Source organism: Calypte anna, chromosome 12 (assembly GCF_003957555.1).
Source record: "Calypte anna isolate BGI_N300 chromosome 12, bCalAnn1_v1.p, whole genome shotgun sequence".
Taxonomy (NCBI): Eukaryota; Metazoa; Chordata; class Aves; order Apodiformes; family Trochilidae; genus Calypte; species Calypte anna.
This window is the reverse complement of record NC_044258.1, coordinates 9119276-9141333: the sequence shown is the minus strand read 5'-3', so window position 1 is coordinate 9141333 and position 22058 is coordinate 9119276. Positions and strand designations below refer to the sequence as shown.

The 22058-nt window shown below is 35.7% G+C and overlaps 1 protein-coding gene across 1 annotated transcript in view; it reads left to right on the top strand.

The window, feature by feature from the left end:
* Window positions 1-561: 561 nt before the first annotated feature.
* DNAH12 (dynein axonemal heavy chain 12) overlaps window positions 562-22058 on the top strand; it is a 58960-nt gene continuing 37463 nt past the window's right edge. Inside the window, exons 1-25 of the mRNA XM_030458654.1 lie at window positions 562-613; window positions 2593-2756; window positions 3216-3306; window positions 3583-3609; window positions 4466-4655; window positions 5909-5981; window positions 6771-6929; window positions 7608-7803; window positions 8966-9154; window positions 10248-10398; window positions 10505-10596; window positions 10850-11028; window positions 11813-11948; window positions 12810-12935; window positions 14219-14353; window positions 15344-15537; window positions 16294-16534; window positions 17055-17240; window positions 17589-17789; window positions 18907-19101; window positions 19295-19416; window positions 19558-19840; window positions 20436-20555; window positions 20941-21097; window positions 21333-21505. Of these exons, the coding sequence (XP_030314514.1) occupies window positions 2593-2756; window positions 3216-3306; window positions 3583-3609; window positions 4466-4655; window positions 5909-5981; window positions 6771-6929; window positions 7608-7803; window positions 8966-9154; window positions 10248-10398; window positions 10505-10596; window positions 10850-11028; window positions 11813-11948; window positions 12810-12935; window positions 14219-14353; window positions 15344-15537; window positions 16294-16534; window positions 17055-17240; window positions 17589-17789; window positions 18907-19101; window positions 19295-19416; window positions 19558-19840; window positions 20436-20555; window positions 20941-21097; window positions 21333-21505 (3780 nt within the window). The 5' untranslated portion in view covers window positions 562-613. The remainder of the gene's footprint in view (window positions 614-2592; window positions 2757-3215; window positions 3307-3582; window positions 3610-4465; window positions 4656-5908; window positions 5982-6770; window positions 6930-7607; window positions 7804-8965; window positions 9155-10247; window positions 10399-10504; window positions 10597-10849; window positions 11029-11812; window positions 11949-12809; window positions 12936-14218; window positions 14354-15343; window positions 15538-16293; window positions 16535-17054; window positions 17241-17588; window positions 17790-18906; window positions 19102-19294; window positions 19417-19557; window positions 19841-20435; window positions 20556-20940; window positions 21098-21332; window positions 21506-22058) is intronic.

Sequence of the window (22058 nt, the reverse complement as noted above, 5' to 3'; positions counted from 1 at the left end):
GTAAAATTTTTCTAAGGCTCTGTTTTTTTTATTATTGTTTTTATTTTTTTAGTCAGAAGATTATATTAGTAGCCTGTTATTGGACAAAGTGCATCAAACACCCTTTTTGTGAATAAATGGGGGTTGAATTAGGATTCTGTTTTGGGCAGGTGAACCTTGGTAACTGTATCTTTTTTTAAGGGCTCTGTGCCCCTTTATTTTCAAAGCAGAAGCCTGGGCTGAACGCAGAGGTCTGGGTGCGAAATCAATGTTTTTTCAGGGAGCTGCGCGGGGCCGTGGTTAATGCCCACAGGTGCGAGGGGCCTCGTTAAGGCTTCGCTACAGGGGGTGGGTGGTGCGGGCCCTAATCTGCTCCGCTTGTGGGTCGTGGGAGAGGGGTTTGAAACACCAGCTGTGTGTGTGGTGTTTGACACGGCACCGGGCAAGGGACGCGGTGCTGGGTAAGCGAGCGAGCAGCTGCTGCCGGCAGAGCCGCCGCGATGCTCCCGGGGCCGGCTTCGCCTCGCCCCTCCCGCTGCCTCAGGGCCGCCTCCGCTCCGTGGCAACCGCGCTGTTGTCCCGAGCCGTCTCCGCGCCGCCGTCCTGCCCGGCGACCCCCGGGACAGCAGGAGAGGTGAGGGCGGTGTGGGGTGGGGGGCTGGGGCTGTTGCAGGGGTGAGTGCTGTCCTACCCCCCGCACCGACAGGTTGCGCGCTCGCGTACATCTGGGCAGAGGAAGCGCCGAGAAATTGGCTCGGCGCTCTTTAGCTGAGCTTTATTTGTGTTTCATTTAGTGTCTCCACCACCAGCCTTTTTAACGCGTTTCTAGGACATACCGTTAATTTAGGAGGTAACTTTGGCGTTCCTCTCTGAGGGGCTGTTGAAATCCAGTTGTGAGTTTGTGATTCCAGGGGAACCTTGCCTTGAATCTTTGGGGATAGTCGTACTCGGCTGCAAGCAAGACTTAAGCCGCTATAGTGTCCTGGTTTGGGCCAGGGTAGAGCTAATTTTCTGTCTTGTTAAGCTGTGACATATAGAAGCATAGTATTGTAGTAAACCTGAGCTCAGTCACACACTCTGTGCTTGTTTTTCCTCCCTCTCTCCCCCCTCTCGCCTGCCTGCCCGCCCTCTCTTTCTTTTCTTTCTCTCTCTTTCTTTTTCTAAAAGTCTGTCTTTATATGAGGCTTTTAGGGAATTTTGGCTGCAAAGTATTCTTAATCATGGCTGCTTGCTTCACATCTTCATCTCACCCCCAAATTAGCATTGCTGTTTCAAACCCACACCTGTCTCAGATTTTCTCTTGTACAGCCCAACTACCCACAACTGTGGTTACAACCAAATCTCCCATCTGCGTAAATCCAATAGCCACCCCCACAAATTACAAGCCTCTTCGTTGGGAGTCTGCATCTACAGGGATCTAGCCACATTCCCTGAGTCGCATTAACACCTTGGTTGTCTCTTTAATTTTAGTAATCTCAGTGTGGTATTTACTCAGTTTGGCCTTGTGCAGATGCACACCTTGGCATACTGTAAGTGAATATTAAACTAGAGAGCCTGGAGTTGCTGCAGTGTAAAGGAACGCAAGTGCTATCAGCCTTGGTGTTTATGGAGACACTTGTTTCTGTAGCTTAGATAAACGTTTCCAGCTGTTCAAACAGAATTATGCCCTGCTGTGCTTTAGGTAAATACTTAAAACACTGTAACTAGGGATATTCCACTTTGGTGGACTTTTAGAGTTCTCAAGTCATCAGAAGACTTCAAGCATAGTAAAGTTGTTTCTGAGTAGTACCCAGTTTTGCACTGCTCCTTCTAAAAAAATGAAAACAAATCATGCTGTTTCTTATCCTTCCACATATATAATAGAACTTCTAATTAATACTTTGCACATAGAAAATAAGCTTATTTTTTTTCCTTGAGAAACATGAAAAGAAGAATGCGGTGCTAGCTGTTTTTATTAAATGCTTTCTTGATAATTTCCTGTATTTTTTTCTGTTGTCTTTAACAGTGGTAGAGTGCATAACGAATAACTTTCTCATAATTTTACTCCTATTTGTTTGACATCGTGATAAAGCTGTAAGTCTCTATTGAGGTAATTTTGATTTTTGTTAATCTTCCTTTAAAGACTGCCTCTCACTCCAGGAGACTTCTAGGATGTTATATTAGAAATTTTGCTGCAGCTTTATCTTTACAGTAATATTAAATATCAAGGTTGGGTTTGGGGCATTTTTTCCCTCAGAACTTTAAGAGGTCAGTCTTGTCCAAGTTTGTTCCATGTTAACTAGCATGGGTAGACTTCATGAGGCAGCAACTTTTTTTTAGTGATCAGGAGAAAAAGGAGTAGGTAGTCACTTACTGAAGCCACAGGGGGAGCAGGGCCACATCAGAACAGGTAATGTGCCTCCAGCAAGGCTCCTCTGGTGCAGTCAGCTGGGGTGGGCTAAAAAGGCTCCTTTTCTGGTGTGCACAGCTGGTAGCACTTAAGGAGATTTGTAACAGAACTTTTATGTAGTATTCTAATCTCGTGTTACTAGAACTTTACCATCTTTCTTTAGTATTGTAGACTTTGTACACAGTTTATTGTATTTTAGAATCTTGGTTTTGTTGTGGTTTCAGATGGCGCACGCGGAGGGAGAACCTTCCAATGAAAAGACTTTGAGGACTTTATTTTCTCCCACTGTTTTACCTTCATCAGTGACGTCTGATTCGTCACCAGTACTGAATAAAATGCTGAAATACCGAAGATGCAACGAACAGCAAAAGATGCTTAATCAGATACTGTGAGTTTCATGGAATTCAATGAATATTGAAATTTAGATGAAAGAAACATGGCACATTCGACATCTGAGAAATGAGATTTATTAATTTTAAAGGTTCTGGATGTCACTGTTTCAGTACTGAACACTTTCTATCTAAAATCACTAAGAGTAGAAGAACATTTGATGGAATCTTTAATGTTTTTTTTCTTTCACAGCACCCAAATTCTGCTTGAGGTATGTGTGTTGGGGTGAGTTGTAAGGAGAAAGTGACCTTCATGTTTTAAACATTGTCTTTGATAGACTGAGAAGGAAAAATCCTTTGTCTTTATGAAAACCTTTTTTGACGAGAATCACATGAGATTTTGATGATAATCAGTCTGGATTAGTTGCTTTTGTATCAATGATCCAAACGTGAGTCTGCTTCTGACAGGCTTCTTCATCAGTATTTTAATGCACTTCTGACTCTGCATTTTACTTTAGAGTTGATCGAGCTTTTCAAGAATATCACATAGCCATGGAAGAAAAAGATTACAGAGAGCCTCCACCTCCTATTCCAGAACTACCTTTCACTGTGAGAGATTTCCTAAAATTTTAACTATTGTGTGTGTCATACTTTATTGTTGGGGCATTTACGCTTCCTAGTACTAGTATGTCCTTACTTACACTTAACTCAATGCTTGATAATCCATAAGTACATGTATATGCTTGTGTAGTCCCATTGAAATTGATAGCTGTAAATTTACAGAATAAAATATTTAGAAGTAGTATTTGCATTTTGTATTTGTCTTTTTTTTTTGTTGTTTACATGTTCTTAATACATTAGGATTTACTCTTTCTTTTTATACAGATGATCAATGAGGAGAGAAAACAAAAAGTAAGTTAAATTCTTCAGCTTTTTGTAGACAATGAGTGAATGGCTTCTATTCAGAGGGGTTGAGTATGTTAATAGGAATTAATGGTGGTTAAACAGGAAGAGCTTTTTTGGTAGTTTTGTTGGGGGGGAAAAAAAGAAGAGGAAGCAAAATAGGAACCCTTTGGTGTAGTTTAGCAAAAGAAAAGTATTTTTCTATTACCAGAAGTATGCCCAGCAATAATTTGAGTTTTAATCTAAGCCTCAAAGTTCATTACTTAGAAGAAATTCTGACAAGCTTCACATTATTTTTTTTCAGCTGAGGTCATAGACCATAATTTAGGTTGTACAAAAAGTAGTCTTTGACATTGTTCACCTAATTTTAAGAATGTGGACAAATCCTAGAATTTGTTTGTAGTTTTAAAAATAATACTTTACCTCAGAGAACCACTTTAAACTCAAGTTAGCATTGAAATGTTTGTATTAAGTAGCTTAAGGAAGTATGTGTTTTTCTTAGCCAATGTTAGGTAAACTCAATCTGGAGACTAGAGATTCAGATCTCTTTTTTATTTTGCAACAAACCTGCCACTCAAAAGTGCAAGTACCCATTTCTTTGGCAAAAACCATCCCACCCTCATTTGTGTGTACTTTTTGCCAGATAAATGTTGGTCCAAAGAGCAACATCATCATCCTTTAACTGTTCTATCATCAGTCAGGAGCTTTGGTAGAAAGGAAACGGCCATACTAACAAGTACAGTCTTTAAGGATTGAGGCAGGGAGACAGTTCTACCAGCCAAGGTGAATGGATGTCATTAGGCTTACCTGATGCAAAAATAGTGACACCAGCAGTTCTTGGACTCTGCCCATCCTGTCCTTCCAGAGGGACTATCTCTTCATGAAGGACCGTGTGCGAAGTAACCCGATGGTTCCCATTCAGCAGCAGTGGTTGATGTCTATGCTCAGCATGGTGCCACCATCGCTTATGGAAAGCAAAAATAACAAGCTGTTAGCTGAAAAGCTTTTAGGGGAGGTAATAAATGATTATGAAACGAGCATGAGAAGATGTACAGGTAAGTACCGGAAACTACACAATACTATTATTAATATATTAATGCGTATATTTATTATTAGCTGTTCCATGTTCTCCCTCTAAAAAGAATTTTTCTAGATTGTTTTTTCTACCAGGCATGACCTATATAATTAAACACTGATTTCTTTCTACTTCATCAAATATGTATTTGCTGTATTGTCAGGGAAACACTTGCTGATTATATTCGTACTACTAAACAGTTAAACAGCTGGAGGTGTAGCTCAAAAAAAGGCAAATGTGAACTTAACAAGAAAAAGGTTGATTGCTGATAACCTTATTTCATTGATTTTTTTTTTTAACATGTTTTGTTAATTTGGTGCAAAAATGTATTGCTCTTTTCTACTAAAGAAAGCAGAAACTCATGTACCAATTTTTTTTTTCTTTTTTCCCTCTTCAAGGACAGCACCCTTTTTTAAGCTGTCCATCCCCAAGCACCTTCCTTAGGTTTCCTGATGCTGCTTTCTATGTGTGAGGAGGTTAGCAATGAAAATCTACAAAGATAATTAGCTATTTTCAAATATGACTCACACAAGACACTTGATTTTTTAAAGCATTTTAAAAGTTTAATGAACTATAGTTTTGAAAGTGACTTCCTCTTAAATTATTTTTTAAAGATACATTTATAATTTCTGAAATTGAGCCAAATTTTGTCAACATTTTTGATCTTTTTAAAAATGCATATTTAAAAAATACACATTTTGATATAGGTCTAACTTTCTAATGTCATCAGTGGGATAATCATGTATATATGTATAGTATCCCACCAAAACTGTATTTAACAAAATGGCCATAAATACTTAAAATCATTGAATATTTAAAGTCAGAAAGGAACTATGAGGATCATTGAGTCCAACCCCTGGCTCCTCACAGGACTACCTAAAACTAAACCATGCAACTAACAGCATCATCCTGATGCTCTTGAACTCTGGCAGGCTTGGTGCTCCACTGTGCTGGGGATCCTGTTCAGTAACCAACCAAGCTCCCAGTGTTGAAATTGCATGAAGTACTTCATTATTTATACGTTAGTCTATCAGAAAACCTTCATGAATAGGGGACAGAAATGGAATTAAGCCACCTGAACCTGTACAGATATTTAGCCAAAGCTGTAATTTTGGATTAACTTCTAGGAGAATTTGTTTTGAAGATGTGAATGATATTTACTTTTCCATCATACTATTTACTTGTTTATACAGTGGTTTAATTTTCTTCTAATATATTACTTTATTTTCCTAGTGCGACGTGTTCTTAATAAACCAGATATAGCAGGACTTGAAGATGAGGAGGCACCTTTGCCTTCATCCCCCCTGTGAGTGGATTAAGTTAGCAGATAACCCAGTGGTGAAACACACTTGGTTGCGTGAATGCGTGAACAGAGTTATGGCACAATATTAATTCTGGAGTCCCTTAATGAGACATTTTTTCTGTCTGTAAAGGATCTCACATTTTAACATTATCCTCTGGCTGCTTTACCAAATTTTAGTACTGACTGTTCTATTGCTTATGATAAATGTATTGCAGCTACACAGAGTAGCACTAATGGCAGAGTAGCAAATGAGTGCTCAGAGTGGCCAGAATATTGCAGCAACCTTTGGAATATGGTGTGTGTGTATGGAGCAGTATTATGGCAGACAGCAGCATTGTGCAGGGCTTTAGTTATCCAAAACTGGTTTCATCTGACTTTGGTGTTATGAGGTGAAACCTTGGTACTTAAGGAAAGGTTATTATGCTCTGTCAAAATAGAAGAGGAATTCAGGTAGACAGAATATCGTTATCTGGATTCCACAAGAACGTGTATCATCTACATTTTAATGATAAATATTTCCTGTGAGCAGTTGGTGGATTGAGCAGTTTACACTGAAAGACCTTCAGGAAGAGCAGGTGATCTGAAAATACTCTGGAGTATAAAACATGACCAACTGGTCAGCGTATCTTTGTGGCTCCCACTGCAATGTATTTGGGATATGTGTATGGCACTTAGATAACTATTCATGTTGGGGAATAAGCTTTTTAATACTGCTTTTTATTTATAAGAATGTTTTATTCAGGTATTGTTTGAGCTCTTAAATTGTTTGTTTGGTGGGTTTGGTTTTTCCAGAGGCCTGGATTTTTCTGCCCCATGGCACAACAGTTTTGTCGAAGCAAAAAAAAAAATCCTTTCCAACTTGCACATTCTCCACCCCACAATGAAAACTCTACTGGAGCTTGGTTCTGTAGCATTCTCTAACTTTCTCATAGTTGATTTCTCCAGCTTCAGGTAAAGTTTGTTTTGGTGAGGTATTAACATATACAGGTTTTGGAAGCTGGTAAAGAAGTTTGTTCAATTCTATTATTTGATGTAGGGTTTGTTCTATAATAAATTTTTACCATGTGTCATTTGATATTCTGTGAGTAGGGTACTTTGCATTATAATACATTTAAATTATCTCTATTAAATATAAATATTTTATTGGTGCTTAAATTGCTGGTAGTATCATCCCTTTCTATGTTTTGTCTTTAATTCTGTAAAGACCCCTTCATTGTTTGTTTAATCTTAATGCCATATTCCATACAAAAGTCTGGTTGAAGTAGTATTTAAAGGATTGGCTTCTAGTAGTGTTACTACCTGTAGGGAATGCTGTGCTAACCCTGATAATAGGATTTCTTGCTGGTTTCCATCAAATGAATATTTTTTTTAATCTTGAAACTTTTCCTTTTATTATGTTCAAAAAGCTAATTTTAAATATATTTTTTCATTGGTAACTGTTCATTATTTTGGGGGGGTTGTAATATTTTTTCCCCATCATTTAAGCCTACAGATGTGATGCTTAGGTTCCCACTGTGCTGTTAAAAAAAGAATGGGTTTGTAATACAGTGTAGACTATTGCTACTAAATATCTTTGTGTTTTTTTTTTTAAATTCTGTTTATCAAGTTGCCTGTAACTGTCTTCTCTAGATTGAAAGAACCAATTAACTGTGGAACTCTAAAGACTGATGTGTCTCTAAGCTGTTCTAAAGCAGAAGAGGAGATCCTGAATACGTGGTACCAAAGAATTATTGCTCTGTTTACTGAGAAGGAGGCATTAGATGGTGTAAAATTGGATCAGGTTGACTCTTTTTTTAACTGTGTGGCTACACTTATGTCTAATCAGGTAAAAATCTTTCTGTGGCAAGCTTAATGTGAAGTTAGGGTAGTTTAAACAAGTTAGCACATTATATGATAGAGGGCCTATTTAATCAATGTTGGTTGTCTTTTGCATATAATTCTGTAAGTTATTCCAACTGTTAAGTATTTTTTAATTCCCAAATTTAAAATAAGTATGTGGTCTTGTCTACTGTTTTTTCTTCTGTATTTTTTAGATGCAGAATATGTATTCGTTCTACCAACTAGATTGTAATTAACTTAAAAAAGGAAGTATCTCTACATTTTCAGGACCCTTCCTATGGCTGTTCTTTGCACTGCAATTAAATGTTATATACTAGAAAAATAAATAAAACCTGGTCTCTCTCCTTTGAAAGCAAACATACTTGCTCAAACAGACTGAAAGTCCAGCAGTGTTAATGTGTATGCAAGCAACTATAGTTCTGCAAAATTTCCAAACAATTTTTTTTTCCTGAGGAAAATATCACAACGCTTTGCAAGTTAATTTCTTTTCCTCCCTGATTATTTATATCAAGATAGAAGTTATATGAAGTGTTTCTCAGTTGTTTTTTTCTGTTTGTGTAGGGATTCTCCAAATTAGTTAGTTAATAGTAATAAAACCAAGAACATTCAAGCAAGGTCACTGATTTCAGAGTGACACAATTTTTTTTTAACTTCTTGGTTTACTGAAAATAATTTCGTTAACTTAAAGCATCTGTTGTTTACATTGTTCTATTTAAGAATATAATAATCAGTGGGAATATGCATGTTCAGCATTCAGTAAGGCATTTCTGGCATTAGACACTTACTTTATAGAAAAATAATGAAACAGTAGTCTAATCAAATCATTAACATATTAAAAACATCAAAGGAAAGTGTATTCCAGATATTTTAGTTATACTGAAAGCACGTATTAATAAGACTTACTTTAGTAGCAAAAAATGTGTGGGCTTTACTGAAATGTTAGTTTACTTCCTCATTAGTTTACATTCTTTATGTGATGGGACTGATGCCTACTGAAGTAATTTGAGAAATTGACACTGTATCAATTACCCATAAATCAGCCCAAAATACTGGAAAATCTAATGGAAATCTTGGCTTACTGCATTAAGGGAATGTGGGATGGGGCTTTCTGTTCTTTCAACTAATAGGTGATCTGTGTTATTACCTAGCTGAAAGGATTATTGTCAAGAACAGTTGAAGCTTTTGTGAAACATTTTGATACTGAAGACAGAAATCGTCTACCTTTATTTAAGATGGAATTGACTCTTGATGAGAAGAAAATGGACTTTTATCCAAGCCTCCAAGACCTAGAAGAAGCAATTCTGTTTACAGTAAATCGCGTAGGACAGACTCTTCAGGTGTGCTTTTATCTTTGTTTAAATTTGCAACTTCTAATATCTGCTCTGTATGTGAAAGTATCAGTAATTTAGGACTGACTGCCATGGTAATAGGAAGCAAAATGCAACTTGAGGTATTTAGTTTCCATGAGCACTCTGCAGGTCACATCACAAATCTTGATGACTACTGGAACTCCAGGCTCTGAAGCCCATTTTGTTATTCCTTGTTCATAAAAATTTGGTACTGATACTGATTGTATTAGTCTACAGTTTTATAAACTGCAAATCTATGGGTATGTCTACACAGTAATTGACTACTTGCTCATTAAGTGTCAGGAAAAAAGCCTTAGCTAAAAGTTAACCTTGTTTTTTCCTTTTGGTACATTTAGAAGAATCTGTGTGTACTGTAATATAAGTGATTATTGCATTCTGACTTGTATATATACATATTATACATATACATATTTATAAATATATGTACATGTTATATATAAATATATGGATGGAAAATCAAGTATTTTTGCAGTGTATACTTTCAGTGAACTAACATTTTGCATAGAAATATAATTAGCACCTTAGTCAGATGTGTGATGGTTTACAGTGAACAATAAGTAAGATTGCCAGAAAAAGACAAGGAAAATTAGAGTTGATATTCCTTTTCTTTCTATGAGAAATCCTGAACAACTACTGTGTCTATGTGAGTGTGTATGTGTATATACATATATATAATATGTGTATGTGTATATATATATTTATATATGTCTTGGGAGGGCTTTAGGTGTATACTTGTGAACTGAGTATTGGACTTCAATCATGCATTATGGTACTTTCAGATAAGTGGTTTGGGTTTAGTTTTGCCTGTTTGCACATAGGATAGAATTTATTTTATGTAAGATTGGATAACTTATTTTTTGTCCCTGTTCTGTGTTTCCTGTTCAACTTTTCAAATCAGGAAAAATGTTCTAGGTTTATAAAACACTTGGCCTTCATCATGGTTAGGATCTCATACTCTTCTAATACAGTATCTTCTGTAGATTGTAGCTTACTTTTAGAATATAGGTATTACTGTATTGCTGTTTTAAATTTCAATAATGAGAACTTGCACTTCTATTAGAACATCCAAACAGTACGTTCTTGGGTAATGGAAGACACAGAAACTCTGGATGCTGAGCTTCCTAATCATATCATGGAATGGGCCACATCTACACTGAAAAAATGTATCTCAGACAACTTACAAGGTCCAAAGAAATACTTCCAGAGCTATGGTGAGTGACAGAAGAATGTTAAGTAACTGTTACTTCTTTTAAATAAGTACCTTACCATACAGTGGAGGCATTATTGCAAAATTAATGTGGTATTATTGACTTGTAGTTGAAAGGTATGGCTGGCTTGTAGATGGAACTGCAGAGGCACGAATAAAAAGATTTCAAGAAGAAGAACACAGTTTTGATGAATATACTGCTGTAAGTTATAATTCCATGGTTTTTATAACTCTTGCTACCCATACAGGAACAATAAACAGGGGTTAACAGGTGCTTAGCATTAAGCTAAAAATTATGTTGACTACCTACAAATCTACAACATAGTTGTTTTTTTTTCTCTGAAAGTCTGTGGTAAATTGAAAGAAGCTTGTTTCCTTCATTGTATAACACTAATTTGTATAGCCAAGTATTCAAATAACATCTCTGAAGTGTAAAATCTAATGTTTTTCTGAAGTTTATAGATGAATTCTTCACCCTTAAGAAGGAAATCTTGAGTTTACCAGAGGCGGCTCATTTTCCTATGATCTATTTGAATTGTGAGGATTTAAAGCAAGGTTTGGCTGATATTGCAAGCACCTTTGCAAAAATGTTAACAGACAAAATACTGGCAAATTACAGAGAAGAAGCTGAAAAGTAAGTAGAATTTTCTGCTTGTGAATGCTATATGTGTTGAATGCATGGTAGAAAGATACAGAACAAATGCAAATATACTGTAACCCTGTTCTATGAAGTCTCACAGCTAGCTATTGATCTCATACAATTGGCACCAGCTGATGTATTTTTTCCTCTACTTTAGATACAAACATTAATAGGGGAACTTCTAGTAGTCCTAGGCAGTGGAGGAGCTAAAAGATCAAAGGCTTCATTACTGTTCTGGTTTTTAAAGTATGAAATACAGGAGGACTGCACTGTCAAAGGAAAGAGTAGCTCATCTTACGTGACAGATACATCTAGGTTTTCACAGATAATGACAGACAAGCAATAAAATAAATTCTAAAGGTTAATTTACAGGTATGGATTAAATCACGAGTGAGATCATCTTGAATTGTTCAGTTAAAATGAACAATTGCAGTCAAGTTTTGGGGATTCCACATTACCCAAATGATGAAATATTCACTAGGAAAGTTTTTTGTCTATGTTAATGATACTTTACCAAAGGTCATGTCTTTACCAGAAGTAATTGAGCATTTATTGTGAAAGAATACACCAAAATCCAAACAAATTATTGCAAGTTAATAATCAATATTTTTCTCAGCTGACTTGGTCATGTTCTCTCTTTAGTTTCATGAAGTAATGGAGTTTGTGCAGGGGTTGTAGTTTAAGAAATAGTTTGCACTTTTAGTTCCATTAAAGCTGAGCTTGAAGCCATTCAAACTAAAAAGTTGAGATCAGAACACTATGTTGAATAAATTTACAGGATATGCAGAGAATTTGAAGCAATTGGAGAACATGCATTGAAAGTTCCCGAGACAACAGAGGAAATGGTGGAAACAGTAGCTTACGTACAGAAAGTCAGAACCGAAGGTATTCAGGACCTGTTGATAAGGATCAAGGTAAATGACTGTTCTTTCATTCTTAATCTTTCACAAAACATGCTGACCTGTACAAATACAGAATTGATTCAGGAGTGCAGAGACTTCTGTCTGATCATGCTGTGTATATGAATAAACTGTACCCCCAGTGTTGCTTCAGGGAGAAGTGGGAAGTCCAGCTCATACACATTCTCATGCCATGTGTCTTTCTTATTTTTGATTCCCATGTTCTGCAGCTTTAAAACCTTCCTCATGCAGCTTTTACTAAATCACAACAAACTGTAAGACAAGACTTATTTTTTTGTACCTAGACACATACTTCAGGGCTGTCTAAAATGCTGTTTGTGAAAATGTGACACATGAGTTCAAAGATAATTTAATGAATAAAATAAGTCATTAATTTGAACACACAAGAAGCAATTTACCAGAGCAGCATATAGCTGGCATTGCATTAGTAGTAGTATTTTGTGTGCACTTGGAGAACAAAACTGAAAAATTGTGTAACATGGGCCAGCCAGTGAGGTTACTGGGTAAGTAATGTTACATGTTAGTTATCAACTTTTTTTGTTATGGTAATAGGTCTAAGTATATCACACATTCTGCAGAATTTATATTTTTATTAAAAAAATAATAATAATAGCATTTTTGTGTGTAGATTTACGGGCCATATTGTATTATGAGAAATAAACTCACAAACAGCATAGGGATTTGCTTAAATTTTATTTGTATTTTGAACATTAATATTTAGTCGCCTGAAGTATCTCTACTTCAAAAGTTCTTTAACTTTTCATAATTCAGACTTATTTTTGTAGATAATATTGTCCTACCTCATATTTTAAACAGACCTATGATTACTAAGTTTTGTGAAATATTTTTTTATAGGAGTGCTGTCGACAAATGAATTACTTCTTAAATGTTTGTTTGTTAGCTCCTGAAGACATTACATTAAATTCAACAGTTCTATTATGGCCAAAGAAGATTAACCCTATTCTTGAAGAGCATGATGATGTAAGAGCATTATCTTACTTTATGGTATATTCTGGCTTGTTAGGTTTTCATTTGAGCTATTTATTTCCTCAGCAGGCTAAATACATCTATGCATATCATGTGAGCTGTACTGTTTTAGACATGCATCAGTAACATATTTCTAGATGTTTGTATCAGCTGAGTGCTTTTTGTGGAGTAATTGAAAAATTGTCACTGACCTAAAACCTTGAGCAAATCTACATGTCTTGATTTATAGTTAATAGTAGGTAGCTTGAAGGAAGGTGAAAATATACTTTATTGCAGTTGACTAGTACTGAAAAAATACCTTCCAGGCTCTTACTTAGTGCTCTGGACTGGAAATAATTTAATTAAAATGATAGTTGTGTTCTGGTCATCAAAAGAACAGTGAGAATTGTGGTTTTAGGTAGCAATCATTAGTAGAAAATACACGAGATCTGATTTTTTTCTGTGTGAGTATAGATTATTGTCTTCCACTTGTCTGTATTCATCTTGCTAGAATTCTTTCTGTGTGTGCAGGGTAATAGTTAAAGAAATAACTATTCTTTGGTTAGGTAGGTAAAGCTTTCTGGTGTTCACTTGCCTCTCTGTTGTGATTAAGTATCGATTTAATGATTTGTTCTAAAAATGTTTAAGAATTAACATTTAACATTTTTTAAAATAAAAATCATGTTTTAAATATCACTGTTGAGAATCATATCTTTCACTAAGTTGTCTTTGGATACTAAGGAATGTCTCCAAGGACAGTAAATAAACCTCTGAGTTAAAACATTCCCAGTTTGGAATCCCCTGTATGTGCAGACCTTGTGCTTTAGAGCAGTATTTAAGTTCAAGAAATTCTTCCTTTTAATAGCAGTAGATACATGGGGAGTAGCATTGGCTTTCGACAGCTGTAGATTCTCCTCTTTTGGCAAAAAACATTGAATCCCAATACTGGTATTATTGGTAGTCTATCCAGTGGGTTTGGTGACAGTGTTTACACCTCCTGCTGTAGCAGCTCAAGCTTTCCTGTTGTTTCTCTGCTGAAGAAGTTCTTTTTAAGGCAATCCCAACTGCTGTGATTATTGTGATCAGGTTCCATGATAAGATGTATAAGTAGTACAAGTTTAAATGGGCTGTATGGACAGCAACTGCTGAAGAAATAAGGATAACTTTCCTGTAATCTTTATTTTGTGTTGGTTTGTTCTAAATGTTTCATTTAGTAGGTACAATGTATGTTAATCACTGACGAGACTTTCAGCCACTTTTGTGTTACTGTTTTACCATTCAAATCAATTCTTTTTTAGCTGTTTGCACAATCTAAACTTAAAAAAGAGCAAGAACTAATACATAGATCTGAGAAACTGATGATGGAATTAGACAAGCTGACACGTTCTGTGGCAGAATTTGAAGAATACTCAGAACTGGAAAGCATGCAAGAGGTCAGATTAACAATTAATATAAAATGGGTAGAAATGTTTTGTTCAATATATATGGTTAATGGAAGAAACTTAGAATTAAAAGTAGTAATTAATTTTAACAGATTTGAACTAAAATGTTTATTAGCCTCTAGACAGAATTAAGAAACTCAAAATGGCTCCAGCCTTCCCCCTCTTCCCTTTTTTTGTATTACATTGGCAATAGCATGGGCCTTAAGGAAAAGTTTACTTTAAAGTTAAACTTAAAGTATCTGATAGGTGTTCCCAGCGAGGGCTGATAATTTTACACAAGTCAATGATTTTTTTTCCTCTGGTTTATGTAAACCATATTGCATGGATTTCTGGTCCCAGTGATGTTATTTGCAAGTAACTTCAGTGGGATCAGAATTTCCCTCCCTGTTTTTGATGTATGGAAGATCTGAAGGAAAAAAATAGCAGGTTAGAAAGAATAATTTGTAGAAATTTGTTGTTTTAAAAAATACCAAATTGTTGGGTTTTTTTCTATGAACCCTAAAACTGCTAATGCAGAGCAGACCACTGGCTCCAAAACTTTGCAGATTACCAGAAGTCTTGCACTTTAATTGGATTATATCACAACTGTGTGTAGTAATTTTGCCTTGTAGAAGCAAAACACTTCAAGGTGCAAAACAGAAGTCCAAAGCTAGTAAGTCCCAGTTGCCCTTACTGTGTGTCAGGTACCTAGAAATGTGTGTGCCTGCCTCCTGGAACAGTGAATTTTAAAGCTCATAAATCAAAAATCCTGAAAATGGCTTTATACTCTTAAATTCAGTAATGATAAAACCAACTTTGTTTCTCTTGGTATTAATCTGGGTTCTTCACAGTTTATCTACTAAAGGATAAGGAAATGGGTTTTTAACTCATGTTTTCTAAAATTTTAATACATGCAAAAGCTTGTATTTTGATATCTTGTTTTGATAAGTGTTCAGAGCATAACTGGATTATCTCTGAAGAAATACAGTTATTTGATTTCAGTATGTGGCTGACCTGAGGGCCGTACAGAAACGGATACAGGAGGCTGATGAAACAGTAGCTCTTATTAATGAAGAAGAGACTCTGCTCAAATGGCAACTGAGTGACTTCCCACTCCTCAGCAACTTAAAAGTTGACATTGAACCATATCAGAAAGTTTTTCATCTTATATTTAAATGGCAACGGACAGAAAAAAGGTACTTTAGCTCTTGAAGCTAAATGAGGGAGAGCAGGAAAAATGCTTATGCTGGTTTTGTTTGAGATAGATGTAGAATATGGATTTGTTTTCTTTTAAACATTCCTTTGTTATTAGCAATCCAAGTAAAATTATTTTTAATTCAGCTCAATAAAGTGTTGGGTTGTGGTTTTGTTGTTTGGGGGTTTTTGATGGAATGTAAAGGAGTTTATTTCCTTACTGTATTTAACTGTGGTTGTGCTGAAAAAGTCTATAATATAAACTCTGTGGAAGATAAAATTTGGTTAGTTAGAAGCCATTTTATACACCAGAAAAGGACAAAGTTCAATTAGAAAGCTCACAATCTGCACATAATCAAACTCGTTTTTAACCTGAGAGCTGTCTATATCCACAAAATCTTTATGTCGAGTCTAAAATAAGTGAGATTGTTTACCATTTCCTGCACTCTTTGGAAGTTACAATGTGATAAGGCTTTTTTTTTTTCTTTCAAAAATACAAAGGTCTGGTGTATCTTCATGTTGTATGTTGATCTCAGTATGTGACTTCAGAAGATTACACAAATGCACAAGTACACTTGTGTGAGCAAGCCACCTTTTGTTGCACATAGAATTTTCTGTAGAATGGCAATAAATAGAAAAAAGAGCTTTTCTCTAATTAAATAACTATTGATCTCTATATTGTCTGTGTTGCAAACCAAAGTGTTAATTATTTGGGCTACATTTACTACCCTGCATTCTAACTTTGTGGTTTCTCTCAGATGGATGGATGGTGCCTTTTTGGAGCTAAATGGGGAAAGCATGGAGGCAGAGGTTGATGAGTTTTTTAGAGAGATATACAAAGCATCAAAAGCATTCCCACAGAAGCAGAAGAAAATGCATCAGGAGTCAAAAAAGGCACCAAAAAGTAAAACTGCAGGAGAAAAGCCTGAAGAAGACACAAAGGCAAATCCAACTGTTAAAATGTGTTCTTTAGTTCTGGAGCAGATTAAAGAGTTCAAGGTAAGAGAATGTGAGGGATGCTATTTGATGCTGAAGGACAAATGCTAAATTCAGCACTCTGCATAGGTAGATGATCCAGTGTCAGACTCATTATATAGAGAGAGTGAGCTCTAAATGACCATTCCCAGATTAAGTTGTCTGATTTTAATAAAATTATGTTTTTTATATTTTTGCAGTTTTAGGAGTGTGAATTGTTAGAGTGGACACGGTCAGGAGAAAAGGAATTTTTGGATGCAGGGAAGCAATGATGTAGTTGGCAACTTTGAAATGGGACTATATGTTATATTAACGGAAGCCAAATGTAACACTGCTAAGGCTGTAGTTAATAGTTTTATATTTCTTCAGTAATTTACTACCATCTTTAGACATTAGATGGATAAATGAATGTATCTGTCTGTACTTTTTCAAAAAGATTTTCATATCATCAGCTACTGTAGGAGATTTTTAAACGCACATCAAAGACAATAAAGTTAAGAAGTAATACACATCACAATTTTGACCTTATAAATGCTTTAATTAGGAGAATATTCCAACTGTGACTATCCTATGTAACCCTGGCATGAAACCTCGTCATTGGCAGCAGATGTCAAATATAGTAGGATATGATTTAACACCAAACTCTGGAACTACCCTGAGAAAAGTTCTGAAGCAGAATCTAGCCCCTCATATGGAAGAGTTTGAAGCTATAAGTGTAGCTGCAAGCAAGGTAAGCATAGCGATTTTAAAGTGACAAAATCCAACATCAGGTCTCCTAGTGATGGCTTCTGTGGATTACTAGAATTTCTTGTCTTTCTCCTTAAGAAACAAAAGCGATTTGCTGAGACTTTGTCTCATTAGAGTGTGTAAATATTTTTATCTTATGTTACATCACTAGTATTTCTCAAGTATACTGCTACCTGTACTGATTTCACTACAAAACTAAGAAAAACAGTAAGTTGATTCATGCTGTTGAAGGAAAATAGCTTATTGAGCTAGTTAGGCTTGTATATTCAATTAGTGAGATGGAAAAAAAAATGCAGGGACTTAAATAAACTGTCTTCTTTTTAAAATGTAGGAATTTTCCTTAGAGAAAGCAATGCACGTAATGACGGAAACATGGGATTCAATTTCTTTCAACACAAATGCGTATCGTGAGAGTGGTGTTCATATTCTGTCTGCTGTGGATGAGATTCAAGCTGTTCTTGATGACCAGATTATCAAAACTCAGACAATGAGAGCATCACCTTTTATTAAAGCATTTGACAAAGAAATCAGGGTATGAGTAATTTTTTCTTTAACTATTTTTATTTGCAGGATAAGTATAATGCAAGAGTGTGCCAATTATTTTAAAGTCTTATAGTTTGCTTTCTTAATAAAATTATTGTAATGATTTTTCAGCAACATTCTTTTGAATTAATGTAAATCACCTTTATCCTGGCCCAAACCAGGACACCTACTTATATTATTTCTGTGCTGGATTTCCCTCTTCCATTCAAATGCAAGTGCAACCAAGAGAATGTGATTATTTTTTCATGTATTATGCAAAATCATTCTTTCTGCTAGCATCTGTAACTTTGCTGCTTAATAACTGGAGGTTGTTTTTATTACTGTTATTAAGAGCACTTAGTGATGTAATCCTTGGGTTTTGGACTCGGATTTTGAGCTGCAGTGTTTTCATCTGTGCAAGGAAACTTCTTGAGGGTTGGAAGGTGTTCTAATCAGACCTCAGAACAATGGGATAACTTTACACCAGCTTATGTATTTTCAGGGCTAGAGTAGTCTTTGTTTGTCAACTATGACTATTGGCAGGAGAGAAGCCCGTGAAATTGCTTTGCAGTTACCCTCCCTCGTTTGTTTTTGTTCATGTAGAAAATATCCAGGTTTCAGTAGTCTCAATGAACATAGGTAGTATTTACCCTTTACAGGCAGGCTCTCCAGCCTCTCCCAGAGGTATCTCCTGTTGTCTGCTGCCAGGACAGGATACTGGGCTGGCTGGATCTCTCCTATGAGCTAATGTGGCCTTTCTGGTGTTCTTGTGCCTCTGCTGTAATTCAGATGCAAACCAAGATCTCCTTGCTGTGGGGAGATGAAACAGAATTTGACAGTGGAAGCCTCCTAGGTGTTACTTGACCATTAAGTTGTCAAAAGATCATAATACTAAAATGATAACTGTGCTTTGGAAAATTAATTTCCACGTAAGTTAAACTTTCTGAACTCCTTTAGCCACCTGTTTTTGTGGAAGAACCTAACTGCTCCTGAATATTTGTCTTTTAGTTTTTTTTACTGGTAGACACTTATTCTTTGCTTGGGGACTAGAGTACCACACTGTCTACCTTTACTGTATTTATTCTCTTTGATTGTAAATAATAAGATTTTTTAATATATTTATTAAGGAATGGGAAAGTCGCTTAATTGAAATTCAGGACATTATTGATGAGTGGCTTAAAATGCAAGCACAGTGGCTTTATTTGGAACCCATTTTTTCTTCTGAGGATATTATGCAGCAGATGCCAGAAGAGGGGCGCTTCTTTCAGACTGTGGATAAACACTGGAAGGATATTATGAAGCATTGTGTCAAAGACCCAAAGGTAATGTGTGGTTGTTGGTTTGGTTTTCTTTTCCTGCTAATGCCTTTGTTTTTGGCAAATGTACCATGAATCACTCTATCAGTTGCTTAGGCCTCCTAGGAAGAAAGCCATGTTGTACATTATTTAAATAAACTTCTATTGTTTGAAGTATCTTAATTGTAACTTAGAGTTTCCATGTGTTTGCTGTTTATAGGTACTTGTTGTGACTTCCTTGACAGGGTTATTGGAGAAGCTTCAGAACAGCAATGAGCTTCTTGACAAAATCATGAAAGGGCTTAATGCTTATCTTGAGAAAAAGCGTCTCTTCTTTCCACGGTATGATGAGTTTTGGTTATTTAAAGAGCAAAGATTCTGAATGTTGGGGTCTTGTTTTGTTGTGGATAAGGTCAGCATTTAAAGTAGCTTGGCAATACAGTTGGACTTTATCTTTTTTTTCTTTTTCCTAAAATTTTTTAGCTTCTTTTTCTTGTCTAATGATGAGATGTTGGAGATCCTGTCAGAGACTAAAGATCCTCTCAGAGTTCAGCCTCACTTGAAGAAGTGTTTTGAAGGCATTGCAAAGCTAGATTTCCTTCCCAATTTGGATATTAAAGCAATGTATAGTTCTGAAGGCGAGCGTGTAGAATTGATTTCAACCATTTCTACTTCTGAAGCTCGAGGTGCTGTGGAGAAGTGGTTAATTCAAGTAGAAGATATTATGCTGAAGAGTGTACGTGATGTTATTGCTCGATCAAGAATGGTATGAGTTTTGTAACAATTTAATAACTGTGGCACAAATAGACCTTTCTTTATTTTAAGTCTGTCTCTTGGCTTCCTAAAATTATTTCTGAACACAGGAGTTGGTGAAGTTAGGGTACAAGGACCAAGTTAATGTGACTTGTATTTATGGGCTGGTGGGACAAGCAAGTGGTTAGTTTGAATAAGAATAGAGTAGTTTTCCTGTAACTCTGGCTCTAAATTTTTTAAAAAGCCTGGGAGTAATTCTGTGTTTATAAGATATATCACTTGACGTAAATAGATTATTCAGGTTACAGATTAGAAATAGAATGCTTGTAACAGGCTTGTGCTGTCTTAAAAAAAAATCATTAACCAGAAATGTTTCTTTGTATGAAGTTAGTAAGTTGTGAATGTATACATAATACAGAAAGATAATTGCAAGAATCCTTAAAATTACTAAAGGGAAAAGAACATTTAAAAATTCATTTGGAGTTTGAAAATAGGGAAGTAATATTTTTGAGCAAAGATGTTAATGGGATCACATTATATGCTTCTGTATTACATTATTATACGTCTGCACTGATACTGGTTTAGTTTACTGTATTTAATTCTGCCAGGCATATCTAGAGACTGAGAGAAAAAAATGGGTTCTGGAGTGGCCTGGACAAGTAGTGTTGTGTGTATCTCAAATGTTCTGGACAAGTGAAGTACATGAAATTCTTTGCAGTGGACCAGAGGTACTTTATAATGCATAATCTTTAAAAAAAAAATTATTGATTTTTTCATTTCAACTAATGTATTCCATGTAGTCAAATCTTTCTACAACAAAATAAAATTTTAATACTACCAACATGTAAGCTTTATACACATGAATTTATGAGCAGTGATTTATACCTTTGATTCAGGTACTTGAATATTCTTTTTCAGAGCAAGCATAGATTAAAATGTAACTTTTCAACATAAACGCATAACTGAATGAGAGAGATCTTGATGCAAAACCATGATAATGTAAAAAGATGGCTAAATAAGCTATCTCCATTAGGGTTATATAGTCAACATGAAAAAGTCAGAGCACTTGAAACTCTCATATAATCGGTTTCATAATTACCTGTTTTTTCCTAGGGTTTAAAGGGTTATTATGATAAACTTCAGCTTCAGCTTAATGACATTGTAGAGCTGGTCAGAGGAAAGCTGTCAAAGCAAACAAGGACTACACTGGGTGCCTTGGTTACTATTGATGTTCATGCTAGAGATGTCCTCATGGAAATGATCGAAAGTGGTAATTACCTTTTAAAATGTTTCTCTTCACATGTGTATTAATACACAGCTAATTAAAAATAGGTAACCAAACTGATTTTGCTGACTAGGCCACAACAGTATTAAGATACATACATGTGTTTGGAGGTGTGAGCATCAACGTTAGTATTCTCAAAGCAGTTTTAATTTAAAGCCCAATAGAAATTTTGGTTATCTAAAACATGTTTTATGATTGCTTTCGATTCTGTGTTTATCAGGTGTGAAAAGTGAAACAGACTTTCAGTGGCTTGCCCAACTACGGTATTACTGGCAACTTGAGAATGTTCGTGTTTGTGTCATTAACTGCAACGTAAAATACGCCTACGAGTACCTTGGGAACTCCCCACGCCTCGTCATTACTCCTCTGACAGACAGGTGTTACCGCACCTTGGTATGATTTTTCCACCAGTGCCACTAAATACTGCACTTACTGTAGTATAGTACATTGCTGTTCATCACAGCCAGACTTTTAGAGCTTGCAGTAGCTGTCAGGTTCTGGTATTTGCATTAAGTGGGTTTCAAAGATCACAATTTCTATAGAATTTTAAATGTGAAACTGAATTGGGGCTACAAATCTGGACAACCCACCAACCTGACTGAAACATCAGTGGATTGTTCTGTCGTGGATGTCATGTTTTTGTTTTTTTTTTTTAAATACAAACAGGAAAAAAAAAAGATCAAATTTTTTTTATTACTGTCTGGATTACAAGAAGGCAATAATGTCCTGATATTGTGTGGTTGCTAAATATAGTGGTGAAGGATCCACTTGTGATCATATTGTCCCTAAAACTAGTATGAGAGTTTGGCAACTTTTTAGTGCCCGGCTCTTGTTAGAGGTATTTGTTACTGTACACATCATGGTCATGATAATAAAACTAAACTCTTAGATACAATGGCTGTATGAAACACTCTAGTACCATCAATTTAACATTTTAATTCTAAAT